Source organism: Lynx rufus, unplaced genomic scaffold (assembly GCF_022079265.1).
Source record: "Lynx rufus isolate CCGP_SWC_20201006 ecotype Redwood Valley unplaced genomic scaffold, mLynRuf1.p SCAF_7, whole genome shotgun sequence".
Lineage (NCBI taxonomy): Eukaryota > Metazoa > Chordata > Mammalia > Carnivora > Felidae > Lynx > Lynx rufus.
This window is the reverse complement of record NW_025814889.1, coordinates 20,975,070-20,993,917: the sequence shown is the minus strand read 5'-3', so window position 1 is coordinate 20,993,917 and position 18,848 is coordinate 20,975,070. Positions and strand designations below refer to the sequence as shown.

At 47.9% G+C, this 18,848-nt stretch overlaps 1 protein-coding gene across 4 annotated transcripts in view; it reads left to right on the top strand.

The window, feature by feature from the left end:
* PIP4K2A (phosphatidylinositol-5-phosphate 4-kinase type 2 alpha) overlaps positions 1-18,848 on the top strand; it is a 193,409-nt gene that overhangs the window by 126,294 nt on the left and 48,267 nt on the right. For 3 of the 4 annotated variants that reach the window (XM_047066879.1, XM_047066877.1, XM_047066876.1), the window contains exon 4: positions 14,523-14,675. The exons of the other annotated variant lie outside the window; for it this stretch is intronic. In XM_047066879.1, the coding sequence (XP_046922835.1) occupies positions 14,523-14,675 (153 nt within the window). The remainder of the gene's footprint in view (positions 1-14,522; positions 14,676-18,848) is intronic. 4 annotated transcript variants of the gene reach the window in all.

Sequence of the window (18,848 nt, the reverse complement as noted above, 5' to 3'; positions counted from 1 at the left end):
GGCCCCACCCACTCTGTTGGCTACTGGGTTTGGAAAAAAGGAGGAAGTTGTGCCAGCTCTGGCTCTGAGTTCATACCTTGAGGGCCTCCGGGCATTGCCGGGGTGAAGGTGGAGGTGCCACGGACCTGGGCAGGGCCAGGAATGCCCAGCAGTGGGAACAGGCCAGGACTAGCCGGGCCATTGTCCCAGCTGCCCGGCACATCAACTCACCACCGCCCAGACATTGCGTCTCTCGTGGACAGAACAAGGAATGCGTATCAGTTGACATCTGCGGTACCAAGTTAAATACTCTCTCTCGGTCTGATTTGAAAAGTGAGATCGGGGCGCCTGGGTGGCGCAGTCGGTTAAGCGTCCGACTTCAGCCAGGTCACGATCTCCCGGTCCGTGAGTTCGAGCCCCGCGTCAGGCTCTGGGCTGATGGCTCGGAGCCTGGAGCCTGTTTCCGATTCTGTGTCTCCCTCTCTCTCTGCCCCTCCCCCGTTCATGCTCTGTCTCTCTCTGTCCCAAAAATAAATAAAAAACATTAAAAAAAAAATTTAAAAAAAAAGAAAAGTGAGATCAGTGACCTGCGGTCTGATCGTCTTTTGACGGCACTGGATGGCTAGAGAGGACCAGGCCCCACACTGCTTTGCTTTTCCTCGATGTGTTTGTTTTTCTGAAGCGTTTGCCTGTTGGACAAGCGGCTTTGCATCCGCGTAGTGATCGGGAGCCCCCTGCCTGGTTCATTTAGTATTTGGACCTTCGCGTTAAGTCAAATGGGTGAATGGTGTCCACCTGCCTTGGGTGTGTGAATGCCTTTTTGCTGCACCTGGAAAAAGTCAGTATTGCTGAATCTGATCAAATTAGAACATAGTAATTAGGCTACCTAATTGACCTCTAGCAGCGAATTTAAACTTCTTGAGAAGAATTGAAAAGCAATCCTGCTATCGACAATTGTATCTTTCCCCTGGTTTTGGTTTCTTGAATGTCTTTTAAGAATGAAACTTTTTTTTCTCATAAGCAACAGTTCTAGAATATTCTTCATTAACAACAGTATCACTTAGCACACACGTGTATGTAGAAACCTCTGTGTAGGTGTGTATGTGTGTGTCCAGGTTCAGAACTTTCTCCAGTTTATACGTGTGTTTTCAAGTTACTTCATTGGTTTGTAAAGCGCTCAGTGTTGGATTATATTCTTCCGATCATTCGTTGTTGGGCCAGAGTGAGTCCCCGTTACCATGATTTTAAGATATAAGGCATCTTTGAAGACGGACGCCCCCATGGAGGCTTCCACTGTCACTGGCCCTGAGGTTCCAGGCCGCCCGAGGCTCTGCTCCCCTCTAGGTGGATGATTTCACACACGTTTACCACTCAGGGTGTGTTTATTTGTATCTATTGCCTGTCAGGTTCTGTGCAAGACATTATAGGCGACGCAGAAGGGAAGACAGCAAGCGGACTCCTCTTTGTTTGTTTTTTAAAACTAGAGACAGCTGTTCTTTTTTTTTTTAACTTTATTTATTTTTGAGAGAGAGAGACAACAAACACAAGCAGAGGGGCAGAGAGAGACGGAGACACAGAATCCGAAGCAGGCTCCAGGCTCTGAGCTGTCCGCACCGAGCCCGACACGGGGCTCGAACCCACGAACTGCGAGATCATGACCTGAGCCGAAGTGGGATGCTTAACCCGCTGAGTCACCCAGGCGCCCCATTGTTTGTGTCTGTTGTTCGCTTGCTTTTAAACTGTTCCACTCCAGATTCTGTATTTGATGCTAATGAGATTTACAGAAACCCAGACATCTTTTTTTACCATTCTCCAAGAAAAGCTGCGTCCCTCTTTCCAGCCTCTCCGAGGACCAGAACGTTTCACAACAGGCCTGGGAAGTGACAGGGAGGCTTCGCTTAAAGTTTCTGAGCTGCGGGAGAGGACTGCCCGCCGGAGACCAAAACGTCCCGCAGGACGGGGATGAGGCAGTTAAGCCCCGACACAGCCCGTAATTGAAACTGAGGCCCTCTTGTTCTTTGTGGAGGATAATCACCGGGCTTTCTCTTCCCCTGCCGCGTCTCCTGAATTAGAATCCCTCATTATTTGCATCTGATGCACCTTCTCCTTTGTATTTGTAACAGAGAATTCTAATTTTAAAACAACTGATTCTAAAAGCTCACGTCTGAAACTTTTGATGTTGTCCTTTCGGGTTTCAAAATAACGTTTTTACGGCGTGAAGAAAGACCTTCAGGGTGTGCGGAGCTGGGGCAAACAAAATATCTGCACAAGACAGCGCCTGTCATCACGTAGATTCCCCCCACGTGTCACTTAGACGGAGGGCAGGGACTGAGTCCAGCGTGCCCACCAGGGTTCAGGCCCAGAACGTAGCAGCGGCCAGGCCTGGGGCAGGCCCGTAGGAAATACGCGAGGCAGAAAGGGAGGGAGGGCTGGGGTGCTGGGGCGGGGAGACCAAGGTAAGCGGAGCCTTCTGGGCCAGAGCATGGCGGCCGAGAGCCCAGGAGATGCTCAGCCCCTGGGTGGTGGCGGGACTGCGGAGATAAGGACGGGAAGCCGGACCGCAGGCTTCCGCCAGATTCGTCAGCCCCGGAGCAGCCGTGTGGATTTTGCACAGGGGAGTGATGTGAGGACGTGTGGATTGTCTAACGATGACCGAGGGTGGTCACGCGCAGAACGCAGAAAGAGGAGGTAACAAAACCCGGAGCCTGTGCAATGTCCCGGCAAAGGGAAGAGGCATAAGCCAGGGCACTTGGGAGTGACAGGGTGAGGCAGAGAGCAGTTTTGAGACACACGTGACAGGAGTTGGGGGTGGCGGAGCCTGAGGGGCTGGGAGAGCGGGGGTGCGAGTCACGGGGGAGGGGCAGCCTGGGGGGGGTGCTCGGGGTCAGGGTCAGGGTCAGGAGCTGAGGCCCGGGCCTGGGAGGGATTGGCATGTGGGTGCTTGTCTCTCGACAAACCTACCTACGCTGTCACCACCTGGAACTTGCTCCCTGAACCATATCAGCTCTTCCTTTTCCCATTGAGACTGTTGTCTCTTGGGCCAGCTTGTTCACAGCTTCTCACACCCGCGGGCCTCACGGCTGAGCCTCCGTGGGCCCCACAGTGCGTATCGGACAGAAGCTCCTCCCGGGGCTGAAAACCGAAGGATCGGACAATCTCCTGACAGACTTTTGGGAAAACTCCCTCACAACCCACCAACATCATCAGATTTTTTTTTTTTTTTCTTGTGCTTTCTCTGCTCTTTCTTATGAATTGAACCGGTTACTGTCCCCACCTGAGAACTCAGGCTTCCTGTTTGCCTGTGTTCCTCACCCCGAACCCGCTTTGGGTGATGACCCGTGATTTCCAACCAGGAGCGGACAGTCATCTTGCCAGGGAGGTCCTGTCCGGGTTAGATGTTGTGTTTGCTTATTACGATCCTTAGACACAGGTCTGGGGTATTTTGATCTCGGTCAGTTACCAACCCGAGGGTTTTGTTTTGTTTTTTAACAAAGAGAGAGAAAGAGAGTATGCAAGTAGGGGAGAGGGGCAGAGAGAGAGGTGGGGAGAGAGAATCCCGGGCAGGTTCCGCGCTGTCAGCGCAGAGCCCGATGTGGGGCTCGAACTCACGATCCACGCGTGAGCTCGTGACCTGAGCCAAAGTCAGATGCTTAACCGACTGAGATTTTTGAAGGAGGTCTCATGGCGCTCTGTGAAGTTCCCGCATCTCTGCTGCTTTCTCTGCTGGCCATCACCATTCATTTGTGTGTTCTTTTCTCCGCCGTTTCATTATTGATAAGTGTTAAATTGCAATGTGTCTTGCTCCCCTTTTTAACGAAAGCCACTCTGCGCCTGGGACCACAGCTCAGACTTTCTTTGAAATTCCCAAAGAGCTTAACACACGACTTTGAACACGGTGGGCATTTAATAAATCCTTGCTGATGATGTTCAAGTTAGCGTGTTGGTCTTTCCCCCTCTGACGAGGTCAGAGGACCATCTGTGCTTTCTCAGATCTGTCAAACGCAAACCCAGAAAGCAGCCTCATTGGGTGGTTGCTCCTGGCTCCCCGCCTTGTGATTCGAGGCATGTAATCCTGAGTTGTCCGCAGGGAGCGATCGGCTTCCAGGTTTCAAGTCCCCGAAACAGGTAGCGTGGGTTAGGAGAAAAGAGCGTTTCCTGGGAGCAAGGGGGCTGGTTTGAGTTTTGGATCCTCAGTGACTGTTGGCTGTGGCTACGTCCAGTCACTTACTCCCGGTGAGTCTCAGTTTTCTCATCTGTGAAATGAGGGAGAAGGATGCGATGTTTGCTGAGGCCCTGCCAGCTGTCAACTCTCTGAATGTGTGATTAAGTCATCTCGAGTAGATGACAGTCGCCGAGGCTCTTATATACAATATTGGCATGTTCTCTTTGTGAGATGGTGGCCTCTATACATTGGAGCATGACAGGCTTGATTTTAAGCGGCCTGTTGATTAAAAAAAGAAGAAGAAGAAAACAACTCTCCATCCATGAGTTTTAACAGAAATGCAAACCATATCAAAATGGGGGGCGGGGGGGGAGGGGGAAGAAACCAAAAATGCCTAAGACGAGGAGAATTAAGTGTTCAAAATGCTTGGGTATTAAAAAAAAAAAATGCACAGGGGACCGTAATGGTTGCTAAATCATGACATTTTCATGAGAGACATTAGAAGATGGCTGCTAAGAATGAGCTAATCAAATTGACCTTTACATTTCCTCCACTTTTCTGGGCACCACCCCCCCCCCCCCGCCCCCAACCCCGGACCTCCCACTGAGGAAACAAACCTCTTCAGTGTAGACTGTAGAGGAGTGGGGAGGGAGGATGGCACCATTAATCCCTTTCTGAAGGGAAATGACGACAAATTTCCATTTAGAAGCGCACGAAGGCCGCTGAAGAGGGAGCCGTATCTCTCATGATCTTCCTTTATTCCCTGCCGAGGGCTGACATGGTATATTGGAGCTTCAAACACAGCTCTTGAGGTTTGGGGACAGGGTGCTGTACGATCCGTAATACATGTGGCTGTGGAAAATGGAGGTGCTGAGAAAAAGTTCACTTACCAACTGGCAAGATAGGCAAGCAAAACTGGGCTCAGTTGTCAGATTGCTACCCGCCCTACCTCCAATAGCTTTGCCTCAGAATTTCAGTTTTTGTCAGAGTCCATCTTCTCCCCCGACTCCCCAGCAAGCCCAGAAGTACCCCACGACGCAACATCTGCTGGCTGTCATGTATCCCCTGCACTGGACCGAGGACAGGGTGCCCGTAATGTCCCTTCACTCGCCCAGAGATGGCCCAGGGGCTACAGCCAGCACCGTCAGTCACGTCAGGGACTTGCAAGAAGAAAGTTCGGTTCTGTCACACACGCCTCTGTCCCGTAGGAGCGTTTCTATGAAATGTCCAGAACAGGCAAATCTAGAAGACAGTGGATTTGTGGTTTCCTAGAGCGGGTCAGAATGGGAGTGACTGCTAACGGGTCCAGGCTTCTTTTTGAGGTGATGAAAATGTTCCAGAATTCATTGCGGGGATGGTTAACTCTGTATATATACTAAAAAAAAAAAAAAAACATTGAACTTGCAGTAGGTGAATTGTGTGGTATGTGAGTTACAGCTCAGTAACGCCATGAAGACAGAAGAATGTTCGCGGTTTAAGATTCGTTTATATTCAGTATATGATTTTGTTTTTTCCTTCCACCACTGATTTCAGTTGCCTTTTTCTTGAGGGCCGGGCGTTGTGGTAACGGTATTTCCATTTAGAACAAGTGAATTTAAAACGTTACATAGTTTATAATATGAAGCTAACACATGTATAGAAGAAAGGGGTAGCCAATGAACACAGCAGTTAGTTTTACATTTATGATTAGATTTCACCCTAAACTGATAGCAAATCATTATCCGTTCCTACGTCTCTACAAGCTAACAGCAGTAACTATTACTGAATAGCGATTAGGAGAGCGAGAAGGAAACCCAGAGACATGAAGTCCAACTTTCTTTGCAGATAATCAGGTAACAGAGTGAGGGGCGGGGGAGGGGAGTCGGGCGGGCTCGTTGCCCTTAACTTCTGACTTGCTCTATTTCTGTCATACATGCTGAGACCTTATGGGCAGTGACACTGTATCAAGGTCTGTTCATTCATATTTTGAATATTAAAGTGAGTCTCTTAAGGCCCCGCATTGAATGGGATTGTGGTTTCGTAGGAAGCCAACCTATTACACAGGTGACTTCCCGGACAATCAGTTCTAAGGTTACTTTTCCAAACCTCCATTCCTCTCCTCAAGCCCTCATCTTTAGCCGGCACCTGCTCACCCTTCATTATTCTTGTTTCTCCCTCGAGGTAACAGAGGCAACAGAGGCCTGCACATTGGGCTACCCTGAATCCATCCCCTCCCCCCCCCCCCCCCGCTATTCCTGCAGATTCATGGGCATCTTCAGCCAGCCTACTTTCCTCCCTTCCTCCTCCTCAAGAAGGAGGCACCCACTTCCCCCGGCTGCCTCCCCCCCCCCTTTCTATTTCTTTAGAGACTTGTCCCGCCTCCTTCCCCTTTGGTGGAGGTAAGCGGGGGCCAAGGACAGGAGAAAGACCTTGCGGGTTGGGAATTTTCAACTTGAAAGTGCTTTATAAAATGTTTTAAGTTCTTTTATAAAAATATAAGTGGTTGTTATGGAGGGCTGTAGGAAATAACCTGCAAAGGTGAATGGAGAGTGTGTGGCTCTCAATTTTCACTGGGTACAAACTAGAGGCTTGGCCAGGGTGGGGACAGGAGGAATCAAGAGCAAATTAGAAGAACTTACTATGAGTCCTTCATTTTTTTTTTTTAATGTTTATTTATTTTTGAGAGAGAGAGACAGAGTGTGAGTGGGCAAGGGGTAGAGAGAGGGAGACACAGAATCCTAAGCAGGCTCCAGGCTCTGAGCTGTCAGCACAGAGTCCGACGCGGGGCTCGAACTCATGAACCATGAGATCTTGACCTGGGCTGAAGTCAGACGCCTAACCGACTGAGCCACCCAGGCACCTCTATAAATCCTTCATTCTTAACTTCTTAACCTGCAGAATCATCTGTCAATATCAGTCTGCCCCTCTAAGTAGCTTCCAAGTTGAAATTTACTATTTATAATAATAGCTACTGTTTACTGAGTACTACTGTATTCCAGGCACTATTATAAAAAGTTTACATTATCTAATTTAACCCCCAGGCAAACCTTTGATTGGTATTATCATTATCCTCATCATTCTTACCTTTCTACAGATGTGGACACTGAGGCACAAAGAGCTTAAATAACTTGTCCAAATTCATAGTCTTGATTTCTAAAGTTCCCGTGTCCAATTCCATGTTATACCGTCTCCTAGTTTCCTCATCAGCACTGTTTGGAACTTGAAACATCAGGCCTCTGCTTATGTTAATGTGAGCCTGAGGAAATATGAGGAAACTAGATAGACGTATGAATAAAGTAAACGCAGAGAGATGGTCTCGACGTTCAGAATCTTCTGATGAGTGTGTACTTAGTAGGTTGGTGATAATGCGTTCTCTTCCGATGGCTTCTAGACTTGGGAATATGTAATGGGATGGACATTTCACACACTCAGTGCCCTGGATTGCCTTTATATTGTGTTGTGACTTTGACCCCAGATATCCCCAGGGCACTTTGTTTTGCATGTTCACACTTTTGAACTGAGAGGTTCAGAATCCCAGATTTTGAATTTTTTAAGCACACCTTATTTCAGAATATATAACTCTCTAAGCTTTGTCCTTGACAGGGAATCTGTTCTCTAATGAGAATAGAACTCCACACTCTAGGCAGCTTTCTCATACACATGGACAGGTAGGTCAGGGTGAACATTCCTGACAGTAAATTTTTTATTTTGGAAATAGGAATTACCTTGAAGGTCTCTGAACCAGCCCTATAAATGGTGCTTTGTAGGCCTTTGGTTAGATCAGACTTTCATCTCAGACTTGGTCTTTAAATCAGGTGGTCCAGATGAGAAAGAATTTTTTTTTTTTAAGTTTATGTACTTATTTTGAGAGAGAGAGAGACGGCATGAGTGAAGAAGGGGCAGAGAGAGAGAATCCCAAGCAGGCTCTGCGCTGTCGGCACAGAGCCCGAAATCGCCAGATCATGACGTGAGCTGAAACCGAGAGTCGGACGCTTAACCGACTGAGCCACTCAGGTGCCCTTAGAAAGATTGTTTTTTTTTTTTTAAATGGTGCCATCAGCTAGACCTTCTTTCTTCCGTGCAGATCTTGTCCTAGCTTGCAGATTTTTGCCTTAACTTCTTTTTCTGTTTCTTTCCTTACCAGTTGAGCATTGTAGAGAATGAGCCAGAGTTTAGCACTCCCGGAGGAAAGGATTACTTCTTTCAGCCTTGGCATTCTTTGCCAAGAAAACCCTTATTGCTTTAAGCAGGGAAAGACAGAGGATGGGGCAGTCTGTAAAGATAGGAGCCAGTCCCCAAAAGAGAATGAGAACCCCAGCAATTCCCAGAACGTGTGGACTGATTAAAACAGGCACAATGAGGGGCGCCTGGGTGGTGCAGTCGGTTAAGCGTCCGACTTCAGCCAGGTCACGATCTCGCGGTCCGGGAGTTCGAGCCCTGCGTCAGGCTCTGGGCTGATGGGCTGATGGCTCAGAGCCTGGAGCCTGTTTCCGATTCTGTGTCTCCCTCTCTCTCTGCCCCTCCCCCGTTCATGCTCTGTCTCTCTCTGTCCCAAAAATAAATAAACGTTGAAAAAAAAAAAACAGGCACAATGAACTACGCCACCTGGTCAGAAATGTGAAGAAATCTCAGGATTGGTGCTGTCACCCCAGTGCACGGACGGGCCCGGCAGAAATACTGAGTGCTTAGGCATCTCCCAGCCCCCTCTGTGCCATTGGATTGTCTGACTCCAAGCCCGGGACTCAGCCACACATGCTTTCCCTGTCCCCAAAACCTGTTCCACAAACATCCATCACTTTCCGCTCTTGCCTGGAGAGAAGACAGCTCCTACTCCTACCCCTCCTCCCCCAAGTCGAGGAACGAACAGCCCTAGGATGAGTCAGGATACATAAATACACATGTTAATAAAAGTGCGAATTGAGGGGCGCCTGGGTGGCGCAGTCGGTTAAGCGTCCGACTTCAGCCAGGTCACGATCTTGCGGTCTGCGAGTTCGAGCCCCGCGTCGGGCTCTGGGCTGATGGCTCAGAGCCTGGAGCCTGTTTCCGATTCTGTGTCTCCCTCTCTCTCTGCCCCTCCCCCGTTCATGCTCTGTCTCTCTCTGTCCCAAAAATAAATAAACGTTGAAAAAAAAAATTTAAAAAGTGCGAATTGAGGACTCTGGGCTGCATTCGCGTCGAAGCTGTTACCGAAGATTTACCTTTCCTTGGCGAAACTGCAAACCTGAAGACACTTTTGGTTTTGGGCCAGTTTGCCCGTGCTCTTAAGTTGTGATTAGAAGGCATTTGTCACCACGGAAGAATCTGTGTCAACAGTCCCATTGTTGATGCGCCCCAGACTCTCCAGCCCGGGAGGGATGGTGGCCGACTGCCCCTGCAGGGCCCCCCCACGTACCTCATCCCACCGAGGTGTTAACGCACTGAGGGAGGCAAGTCATTTCCACTCTGGGCTTCTGTTTTCTTGCCTGTAATGGGATGGTTTGGAATAATCTCCAAGGTTGTTTCCGGCTGTCGTGCTCCTGGATTAAGAGAATTACTTACACACAGAGGGCCCCTCTGGGGGCTCCTGAAGGCCATCCCAAGCTCTGCTTCTCTTGGGCCTTCCTCCTCTTGACCTCGCAAACTCACCAAGCATCCTGTGTGATTCTACAGTCCGTTTTTCCTTTGGGACAGAGCAGAGCGCACTGAAGAATTTCAATATTCAGCTTTGCTAGGTAGCAGACTGTACCGAGGCCGCTCAGCGAGTCCTGTCGGCCCGCAGCCCTGACCTCCTCCCCTCAGCCCCTTTTCTCGGCCTTGCTGAAATTGTCCTGAGTCCATCTGCAATCAGCGAAGCGTCAGTTTCATGCTCCCCTAAGAACGATTGCCACCCCCTGTTGAATCATGGCCCAGACGTCCTGTCATCATGCCCCTGCTGAGTGGGCGTACTTTTCTGACTGCACTTCTGTTGGGAAACATACAAACTCACCCTCCGAGGTAAATCTCCGGTTCCTGGAGCGGCACATCGTGCCTTCGAGTAAAGACGTTCTTAGAGTTATGAAAGGTCTGAGGTAGACATCTCATTCAGCTCCCCCTCTCCCCTGCTTTATTCTCCATCAGTTCACAAACACAGAAACTGAGGCTCAGAGAGGCTAACTGACATCCAAGGGTTGAGGAGTGACAGAACACGTACTGGGTTCCAGCCCGGCTCCCTACCATTACACAGTACTGCCTTTACACACACACACACACACACACACACTCTCTCTCTCTCTCTCTCTCTCTCTCTCTGTCTCTCTTCTACCTTATTTCAAAGACCACAGAAAGTCGATGATGATGATGTTAAGTAATGTCAAAAGTCTTTTCAAAAATTGCCCTTTCTGGCTTCCTCAGAGGAAGCTTCCGGCAGGAGGCTTAGGCATTATTACTTGACTCCGTTGTACTCCAGTTTGGTTATCTTCAAGTGGGAAAATGCACCTGACCTTCCCTATCTCAGAGGAATGTTGTGAAAATAAAATGCGAACTAATGAGTTGGATTTTCCCAAGTGCTTGAGTCATTCCAAGGATCGTGCATTTTGTATAAATTGTGTTTTCTGATTTTCTGCTTGTCTAGGTCTTTCGGTGAACTTGATTCCCTGTCTTTTTACATTCATAGTGATTATAAAAGGTACATTCTTAACTGTGACAAGTATCTGTTCCTAACTTCACTGATTATTTGAAACTGAAGAGCCTTAAAAAAAAATCCTTACACATATTGGAAGTAGGCACTGTAGGTTGGGACCACTCATGTGATTATTGAAAAACTGAGTTGAGGCAGAATTAAGATTAGAATTTGTGAAGTGTTATGACCAGGATTAGGACGTGGCAGTATGCTCATACAGAGTCTATAATAAATGCTTGTCAATATATTTGAAACTGAAGGGGAAGACAAAGAATTTGCAAGGAGGTAGCGTCTGAGCTAAGGAGGTGCTGCTCATTGGATGAATCATTTCCAGCCCTTTGGAAATTCAGACGCTGCCTTGTACATATCATAATGAAACACTCCTTTAATGAATTAATACAGTGGATGCAATCAATTCTTCATCCTCACCGTAAAGCCTCCCATTTTAATCAAAGCAGAGTTGCACAGAATATAACTGGAAAGGTGTTCATGCAGGTAAGTGTGTAATGACTTCACGCACTAAGAACACTCAAAACACGTCATAGCCACCGTGCAGTGGACCCTTGATTGTCCCACGGGCGACAGACCTGCTGTGAGCAGCCCCGTCTGCTTCAGATGCCCCACCCCACACCTGCTGGGTCAGAACCTGCATTTTAACAGGATCCCAGGTGATTTGGTTGCTCCTTAAAGTTTGAGAAGCACTTAGTGTGCAGCTTTCAATTGTATTGTCTTCCCAGTGGTCTCTGTAACACCTAGGAAAGCGTCTGTAAATATGCTGCCTTAATTCTGTCCTTTGCAGAATACAGGTGCCCTTTACTATATACCCCACCCCCTTCCTGAAAGGAGTTATTTGGAATAATTTTCTGCAGGTTAACGTGTGGGAGGAAAATGTGAGACCATTAGCCAGTAGCAATGACTGCTTTTTTTTTTTTTTTTTTTTTTTTGCTAGCATTTAAAACCCCTAAAGGGGAAATTCACTCTGATTCTCTTCCTTTTTATTCTACTAAGGAGAATTTTTTTTTTTTTGAGGGGAGAAAGAAAAACGTGATTGAGAATTAAACTCTTTATCAATATGGCTATTTTCATCCCGAAAATTATTTCCATCCTTCTCGGTCTAATGAATTTCAGTGGTCTTAAGAATGACTTAACACTGCCAAATCCTGCTATGTAAAGTCATTGCAAGTTGCATCGATTTTTTTCCCCCCTCTCTCCAGTTTCTAATAGGCTGAGGAAAGCAAATTCAGTTAATCGGCAGCATTGGCTTTGCACTTGACAGGTGTGGCCGCCACATCGCAAGCGAGACGCACAGGACAGCACGGTGCGCTGCCGTGGCATCAGCACCCAGCCTGGGAGACCCTCCCTCAGCCCCAGGCGGACCTTCAGGAGGTCTTACTCTGCCCCCGCAATTTAGTTCTGCTACATATAGCCAAACCTTGCTGGATTTCATCTAGAAAGGAAGGAAAGGATAAGGAGACTTGAATATAACCAGACACAGAGGAACTCTCCCCTTGAAACTCCATGATGCAGTGATATCCCCTGCCTCTCTAAAGACGTCTGTCCCTTAACGAGACATTCACTGGGGCTTTGGAGTGCCCACTGGTAGAGAGGAAGTTGGAGGGGGAAAGGGTCTTTCTTTGCCTTTGAATCCCTCAGACGCAGCCGAGTGGGGCCAGGCAGGGCAGGAAGGGCAACACTGAGGAGCACAGGTAGCAGGGGTGGGGACCAGACTTCTCAGATGCTACAGGTTATCCTAGTCGGCTGAGTGACCAGTGTGAGAAGGTGGGGGAAGTGGGGGAGGTCAAGAAAACAGGAGATTGGGGTGCCTGGGTGGCTCAGTCAGATCTTCTGCCTCCTTCTCTCTTTGGCCCTCCCTTGTTGGTGTGCTCCCACACACTTTCTCTGTCTCTCTCAAATATAAATTAACATCGGGGGCCTGGGTGGCTCAGTCGGTTAAGCGTCGGACTTCGGCTCAGGTCATTATCTCACGGTTTGTGGGTTCGAGCCCCACGTCGGACTCTGTGCTGAGCGATCAGAGCCTGGAGCCTGCTTCGGATTCTGTGTCTCCCTCTCCCTCTGCTTCTCCCCTGCTTGCACTCTGTCTCTCACACAAATAAATAAAAACATTAAAAAAATTTTTTTAATAATAAAAAAATATTAAAAAAAATTTTTTTTAGTGTTTTATTTATTTTTGAGAGAGAGAGCGCGCAAGCAAGAGAGAGAGAGAGAGGGAGACACAGAATCTGAAACACGCTCCAGGCTCTGAGCTGTCAGCACAGAGCCCGACGCGGGGCTCGAACCCACGGACCATGAGATCATGACCTGAGCCGAAGTCAGACGCTTAACTGACTGAGCCACCCAGGTGCCCGTAAACATTTTTTTTTTAATCTTAAAAAAAAAAGAAAGAAAGAAAACAGGAGATTCAAACAGGAGAGTCACAAATGAGAAGAGGGGAGACATTAGGATGGGCTTATGTAGCTAGAGTGCCATTAGTGTGACCCAGATACTGGAATGAACTGGTGCTCCAAGAGCCCCTCCTCATCCACTCTCCAGGAGCTAAGTTGTTCTCAAAAATGGCTGAAGGGGGGGTGGAGGGTGGACCAAGTCAGAATCTTCAGAGGAGCTAGTTTAGAATACACCTGTCCCAGCTCCTCCCCGGGCATGCCACAGACAACACAGTTTTGAGTAGTTTTCCTAGTTGAGAACCTGCGTTCTGAGCCAGCAGCCCTGGAGATGGGATCCTAGCCCTTCCCCTTACTAGCCGTGTGACCTTTGCCCAATGATCAACCCATCTCTTCTCCCGTCTCCTCATCTGTAAACCTGTGATAATATTAATAGTAACCATTTCATGGAGATGTCACCAGAATTAGGAGAAAGAAATGCTTTGCACCTGCTGTTTAGGAGAATACCTGTCCTATAAGGAAACCACTCAGGGAATATATAAAAAAAAAAAAAAAAAAAGGTTTTCACGACTGGAACCTAATTTTATTCAGAAGAAAATCCGAGCCCTGTCCCACTCAGAAAAGAACAAGGTGAGGGGCGCCTGGGTGGCTCAGTCGGTTGAGCGTCCGACTTCGGCTCAGGTCACGATCTCGCGGTTCGTGGGTTCAAGCTCCGTGTCGGCCTCTGTGCTTGGATCCTGCTTCGGATACTGTGTCTCCCTCTCTCTCTGCCCCTCCCCCGCTCACACTCTCTCTGTCTCTTTCTCAAACATAAATAAACATTTTTACAAGTTTTCTTTTAAAAAGGAAAGAACAAGGTGAACACAGTAACTTTGATTGTAATTCTAGGGATTCGCCTACTTTTTTTTTTAATTTTTTTTTTTCAACGTTTATTTATTTTTGGGACAGAGAGAGACAGAGCATGAACGGGGGAGGGGCAGAGAGAGAGGGAGACACAGAATCGGAAACAGGCTCCAGGCTCTGAGCCATCAGCCCAGAGCCTGACGCAGGGCTCGAACTCACGGACCGCGAGATCGTGACCTGGCTGAAGTCGGACGCTTAACCGACTGCGCCACCCAGGCGCCCCGGGATTCGCCTACTTTAAGGACACTAGAAGCACAGTACGGATCCAAGCTGTCTGCATTACATTTGAAAGACTACCCGCTTGAGTTACTATGAATATATAATCTCACCCTACTTACACCAATTTCTTCCAAACGTAACCGTGTTTGAAGACTTGTGATGACAGCACGTGATCTGCAAATGAGAAAGCCATGCCTCTAACCAGTCTCTTTCCTCTTCCCTCCAACCTTATCCCAACGGGAAGAATTCCTTGACAAGGAGCGCACCCCTTCCCAATGACTCCCAGGCACGCAGCGGGGCTCGATTCCACACTTCCTATGACAAGAGATACATCATCAAGACCATCACAAGTGAAGATGTGGCCGAAATGCACAACATCCTGAAGAAATACCACCAGGTAATTTTTCTGTATTTGAAACTCTTGAGAAAGTGAACTGAAAGTCGCGATGAATTAGGACCAAGGCCAAAGATCTAGGTAGGAAATGATGAGAACACATTTGGCATAAAAGTCTCCTCTAGCTGGGTTTCTTAACATTACTGTGTCCAGATGACTGATAACATTTAGGAATTCTTATACTAGGAAGATCATTAGTTATGTATAAAACATTCTTCATGTGAAACTCTTCTCCATAATAGTTTTGATGATGACCGTTCTGATTTTAAAATCCCTCGGTTTAAGATTTGGCAACATATCAGAAATGTTTCACCCATGCCAGAAGTTAGGTGTTGACCTCTCGAGGACTTATTCACTTACATGTCCAAATCCTGTCCTGTTTTCTCGGTCTCTTCCTGTCCTGGCCCCAGAAAGGTCCACCCCACTCTGAGAAAATTGTTTGGTTTGAGAAAGTGGGTGTTTGTGTTTCCTGCCTCTTTTTCACCCCTCATGTTATCCCTTTATAATCCCCTGGGGATGAAATGAAGGTACCCTTGGGAGCAGCAGTCTGTCCTTCTGTCTCCCTCCCTCCCTCCCTCCCTCCCTCTCTCTCTCCTTCCCTCCCTCCCTCCCTCCCTCCCTCTCTCAATCTTAATAAATTCCAATGTAAGTGTGCCTGGTAGAACAACTGTTCTCAGGGCCCAGCCAGAGATACAAAAGGCTTTTCCACTTACTGTGTAGTAAGAGCATGCAGTCCAGTATCAGACAATCCTGGGTTCAAATCCCAGCCCTGTCGCCTACTAACCACATGACTTCTGGACTTCAGAGCCTCATTTTCTTCCTTTATTTATACAGTGGAGATAATAACAGCACCTAACTCTGGAGTCCTGAGGGTTGAACGGGAGAATGTACACCAGGTACTTTTAGCACCCCGTCTGCCATACCTTAGGAGCTCAATATATGGCGGTGGGAACCATTCTCATTAAGTCACACAACAGTGGCGTGAACGTAACCATTGCTTACAACATCATAGTGGTCCTCCTCAGAACTCGTGTTTGAACCACACGCTAAAACACGTACATGCGCGCGCGCACACACACACACACACACACACACGCTTTTAGAGTCCTGCTTTGTTTTTTTTACCTGAATACCTCCAGGTAACGATTGGCTGCACAGAAGATAGTCAGACAAAGTGCTGAGGGCCCTGCTCGTGTTAACCAAAGGATTCTGAACCATTATTATGTACCCGCCTCTTAAGGTGACTGTGTTGATGGCAGTGCTCCTTTGGACTTGTGAGCTCCCGAGATGTCTGTTTAAAAGTCATTTTCTGGGACGCCTGGGTGGCTCAGTCGGTGAAGCGCCCGACTTCAGCTCAGGTCATGATCTCGTCGTTCGTGAGTTCGAGCCCCGCGTCGGGCCCTGTGCTGACAGCTCAGAGCCTGGAGCCTGCTTCAGATTCTTTGTCTCCCTCTCTCTCTGCCCCTCTCCCGCTCATGCTCGCTCGCTCGCTCTCAAAAATAAACATTAAAAAAAATTTTAAATACATAAATAAAAAATAAAAGTCAGCTTCCTTACTTTATGGTCACGCACAATGTGCTGACCATCGTGGATCATTTCTTCGCAGTTGCTGTTTCCTCCCGTCTTTGCAAATGTGATCGACTGCATTCTGCTCGCAGTGAAATCTGTCAACATCTTTGAGCTATATTCTGTTTCAGGAAACGGGGGACTGCGCCTGATTTGTTTTCTAAAAACATTAGTCAGCCTGTAAATTCATTTCCTATCTAAAAAATCTTTTATAACATCTGTTCCTTTTGAAACTTGTTCTAGAGCATTTATGCTATTGCCTAATATGAAGGACGCTTTAAAGTGCCGGCATAGTACAGGCGAGGGGAGAGACACTAAGGCACTGGCTTGTGAATGGATTGGATGGTAAAATGCAGCTTTTACCTGTTCACCTTTTAAGCTGTCTACTATTTCATGTTCCCCCTCTGGACCTTAATGTCATACTTAGACATTCTTTTTATTCTTTCTCTAAATTGCCTCAGAACATTCAAAGCAAAGTGATACCTCAAGTGACTGATGAAAACATACTCTTCTGATACATGACTCTGATACTGTTCTAGTAAAAGGTGACACACAATTCAAGCGTCAACTCCTTGATGACAACGTTGAGTTGAGAATTTTTTTGACTTTACAGAAATCACTGTTTGAAACGTTTTCTCCCGGGTAGTCCCGGTACCCTAACATGCAGATCTGACATAGTGTTAGTATTACATAAAATACATCAGGGATCAAAACAAATCGATTGACGTGCTCCCAGGGCTTTCAGAGCGCTCAAGATTTCCTTCCGTTCCACTGCTAGAAAATTGTTATTTTCTCCGTATGTTCTTCATCCAGAAAAGTCTCAATTAGCCAACATCTGGATTTTTCTTTCCTCTTAGAAATAGTATTTTTAAATATAAAGCGTCTTGATCATTGAGAATCACCATTATTAATACAATTAATTTAGGGGCGCCTGGGTGGCGCAGTCGGTTAAGCGTCCAACTTCAGCCAGGTCACGATCTCGCGGTCCGTGAGTTCGAGCCCCGCGTCGGGCTCTGGGCTGATGGCTCAGAGCCCGGAGCCTGTTTCCGATTCTGTGTCTCCCTCTCTCTCTGCCCCTCCCCCGTTCATGCTCTGTCTCTCTCTGTCCCAAAAAATAAATAAATAAACGTTGAAAAAAAAAATACAATTAATGTAAAGGACGTGACATTGAAAGGCAGGAGACATAGATCCTCGCTTGTTATGAAATGGCTACTTAGGCGATCTCTGAACCTCAGTGTCCCCACCTGAGTTCCATTCATTCATTCATTCATTCATTCGTTCACGGTCTTACTCTTGACCTAATTCCAGAAAGGATATAAGGTGGCCTTCAAGGAAGTTTGAAATACAAGATAGAATCAGTGGGAAGAAAGGGAACGTAGAAGAGGGAAGGAGAGGGCGAAGGCACAAAACGGAGCCTGGGATGAGCCGAAAGTGTCATGCCATGGTGACCAGCGTGCTTGGTAGCACGAGGTCCGGTAGACCACAGTTTCCTAGCATCCAAAGCGGAAAGAGAAACCTGAGTGAGTCAGTTACACAGCTGCTGTGCCTGAAGGTACAGATGGTTCGGTTGTTCAGGAGGAACACAACTGTTCTTGGTATTTAGATCAGACAGTGCTGTCTTGAGGAGCACCCCACAGAGGGGGCATGTGGCACAATAAACGTCATCCTTGCAAACAGCCGTGCAGCACAGAATTTCCTAGGGCTTTAAAAGAAAATCATCATCGTAGGCTGCTGAAACCAGAGGATAATTACACTCGATCGACACGGTAGTGCCAGGGAGGGGGCAGTTTGCACGGGTTCCCCGGCCCTCTGCCGGCCTGGCTTCCTCCAGACCGAACTTGAACCTTCTTCACGCTGCTCCTCTCCCAGGCCACCTTCCAATGAGCTGTGGGTAACTTTCCATGGTGCTGAGCTCAGCCCTGCTCGTGCCCCTGGGTAGCTGTTCCGGGCGAGCAGACACAGGCCGCGTCATCTGCAATCCAGGAGTTGTGGTTCTCTGCTCTGTTCAGTGACGCTCAGAGGCGTTTGAGATGCACGTCAGGCCTTTCTTCCCGCTTTGAGTAGGCCTACACTAACTCTGGGATTTATGTGGAGTCATAAATTTCTGTCTCTTGCTTTAGCGGCAACTGACAATTCTTCCATTTCGTGTTGCTTTTCGCCGCCTTTACCTTCTAACGTGCTGTGCTTCTGAACCACCTGGGCTAGTAGACAAGCAATGAGACTTGTTCACATTACCTGTCAACGGACGGGACCGGCCCTCCGAGAGGGTGTCTCCTGTGGAATAAACGGATGGACTTGCTGATAGCTGTGGTCATGGCATGGCCCTTTGACTTGTCTTTTCCCTTCTCTTTTCCTTCGTTGTTTTCCGTTTTGATGAAATCTCCCCAGAGCTGCAGCTCTGGTCTGGAAGGTCAGAGACCAGGCCAGTGTCTGGAGAAGTGGAACATTGCTAGATGTTTAAATACATTTTTCCTGGGATTAAGCTTCTGACGAGCCTACCTCCCCGGCCATGCGGTGTGGGAGAGGGTTCAAGCCTCGGACTGCGGAGCTGTGTGCTCACTTTTGCCTGTGACCAGCGCCGCAACCTGGGGCAAGTTACCTAACCTCTCC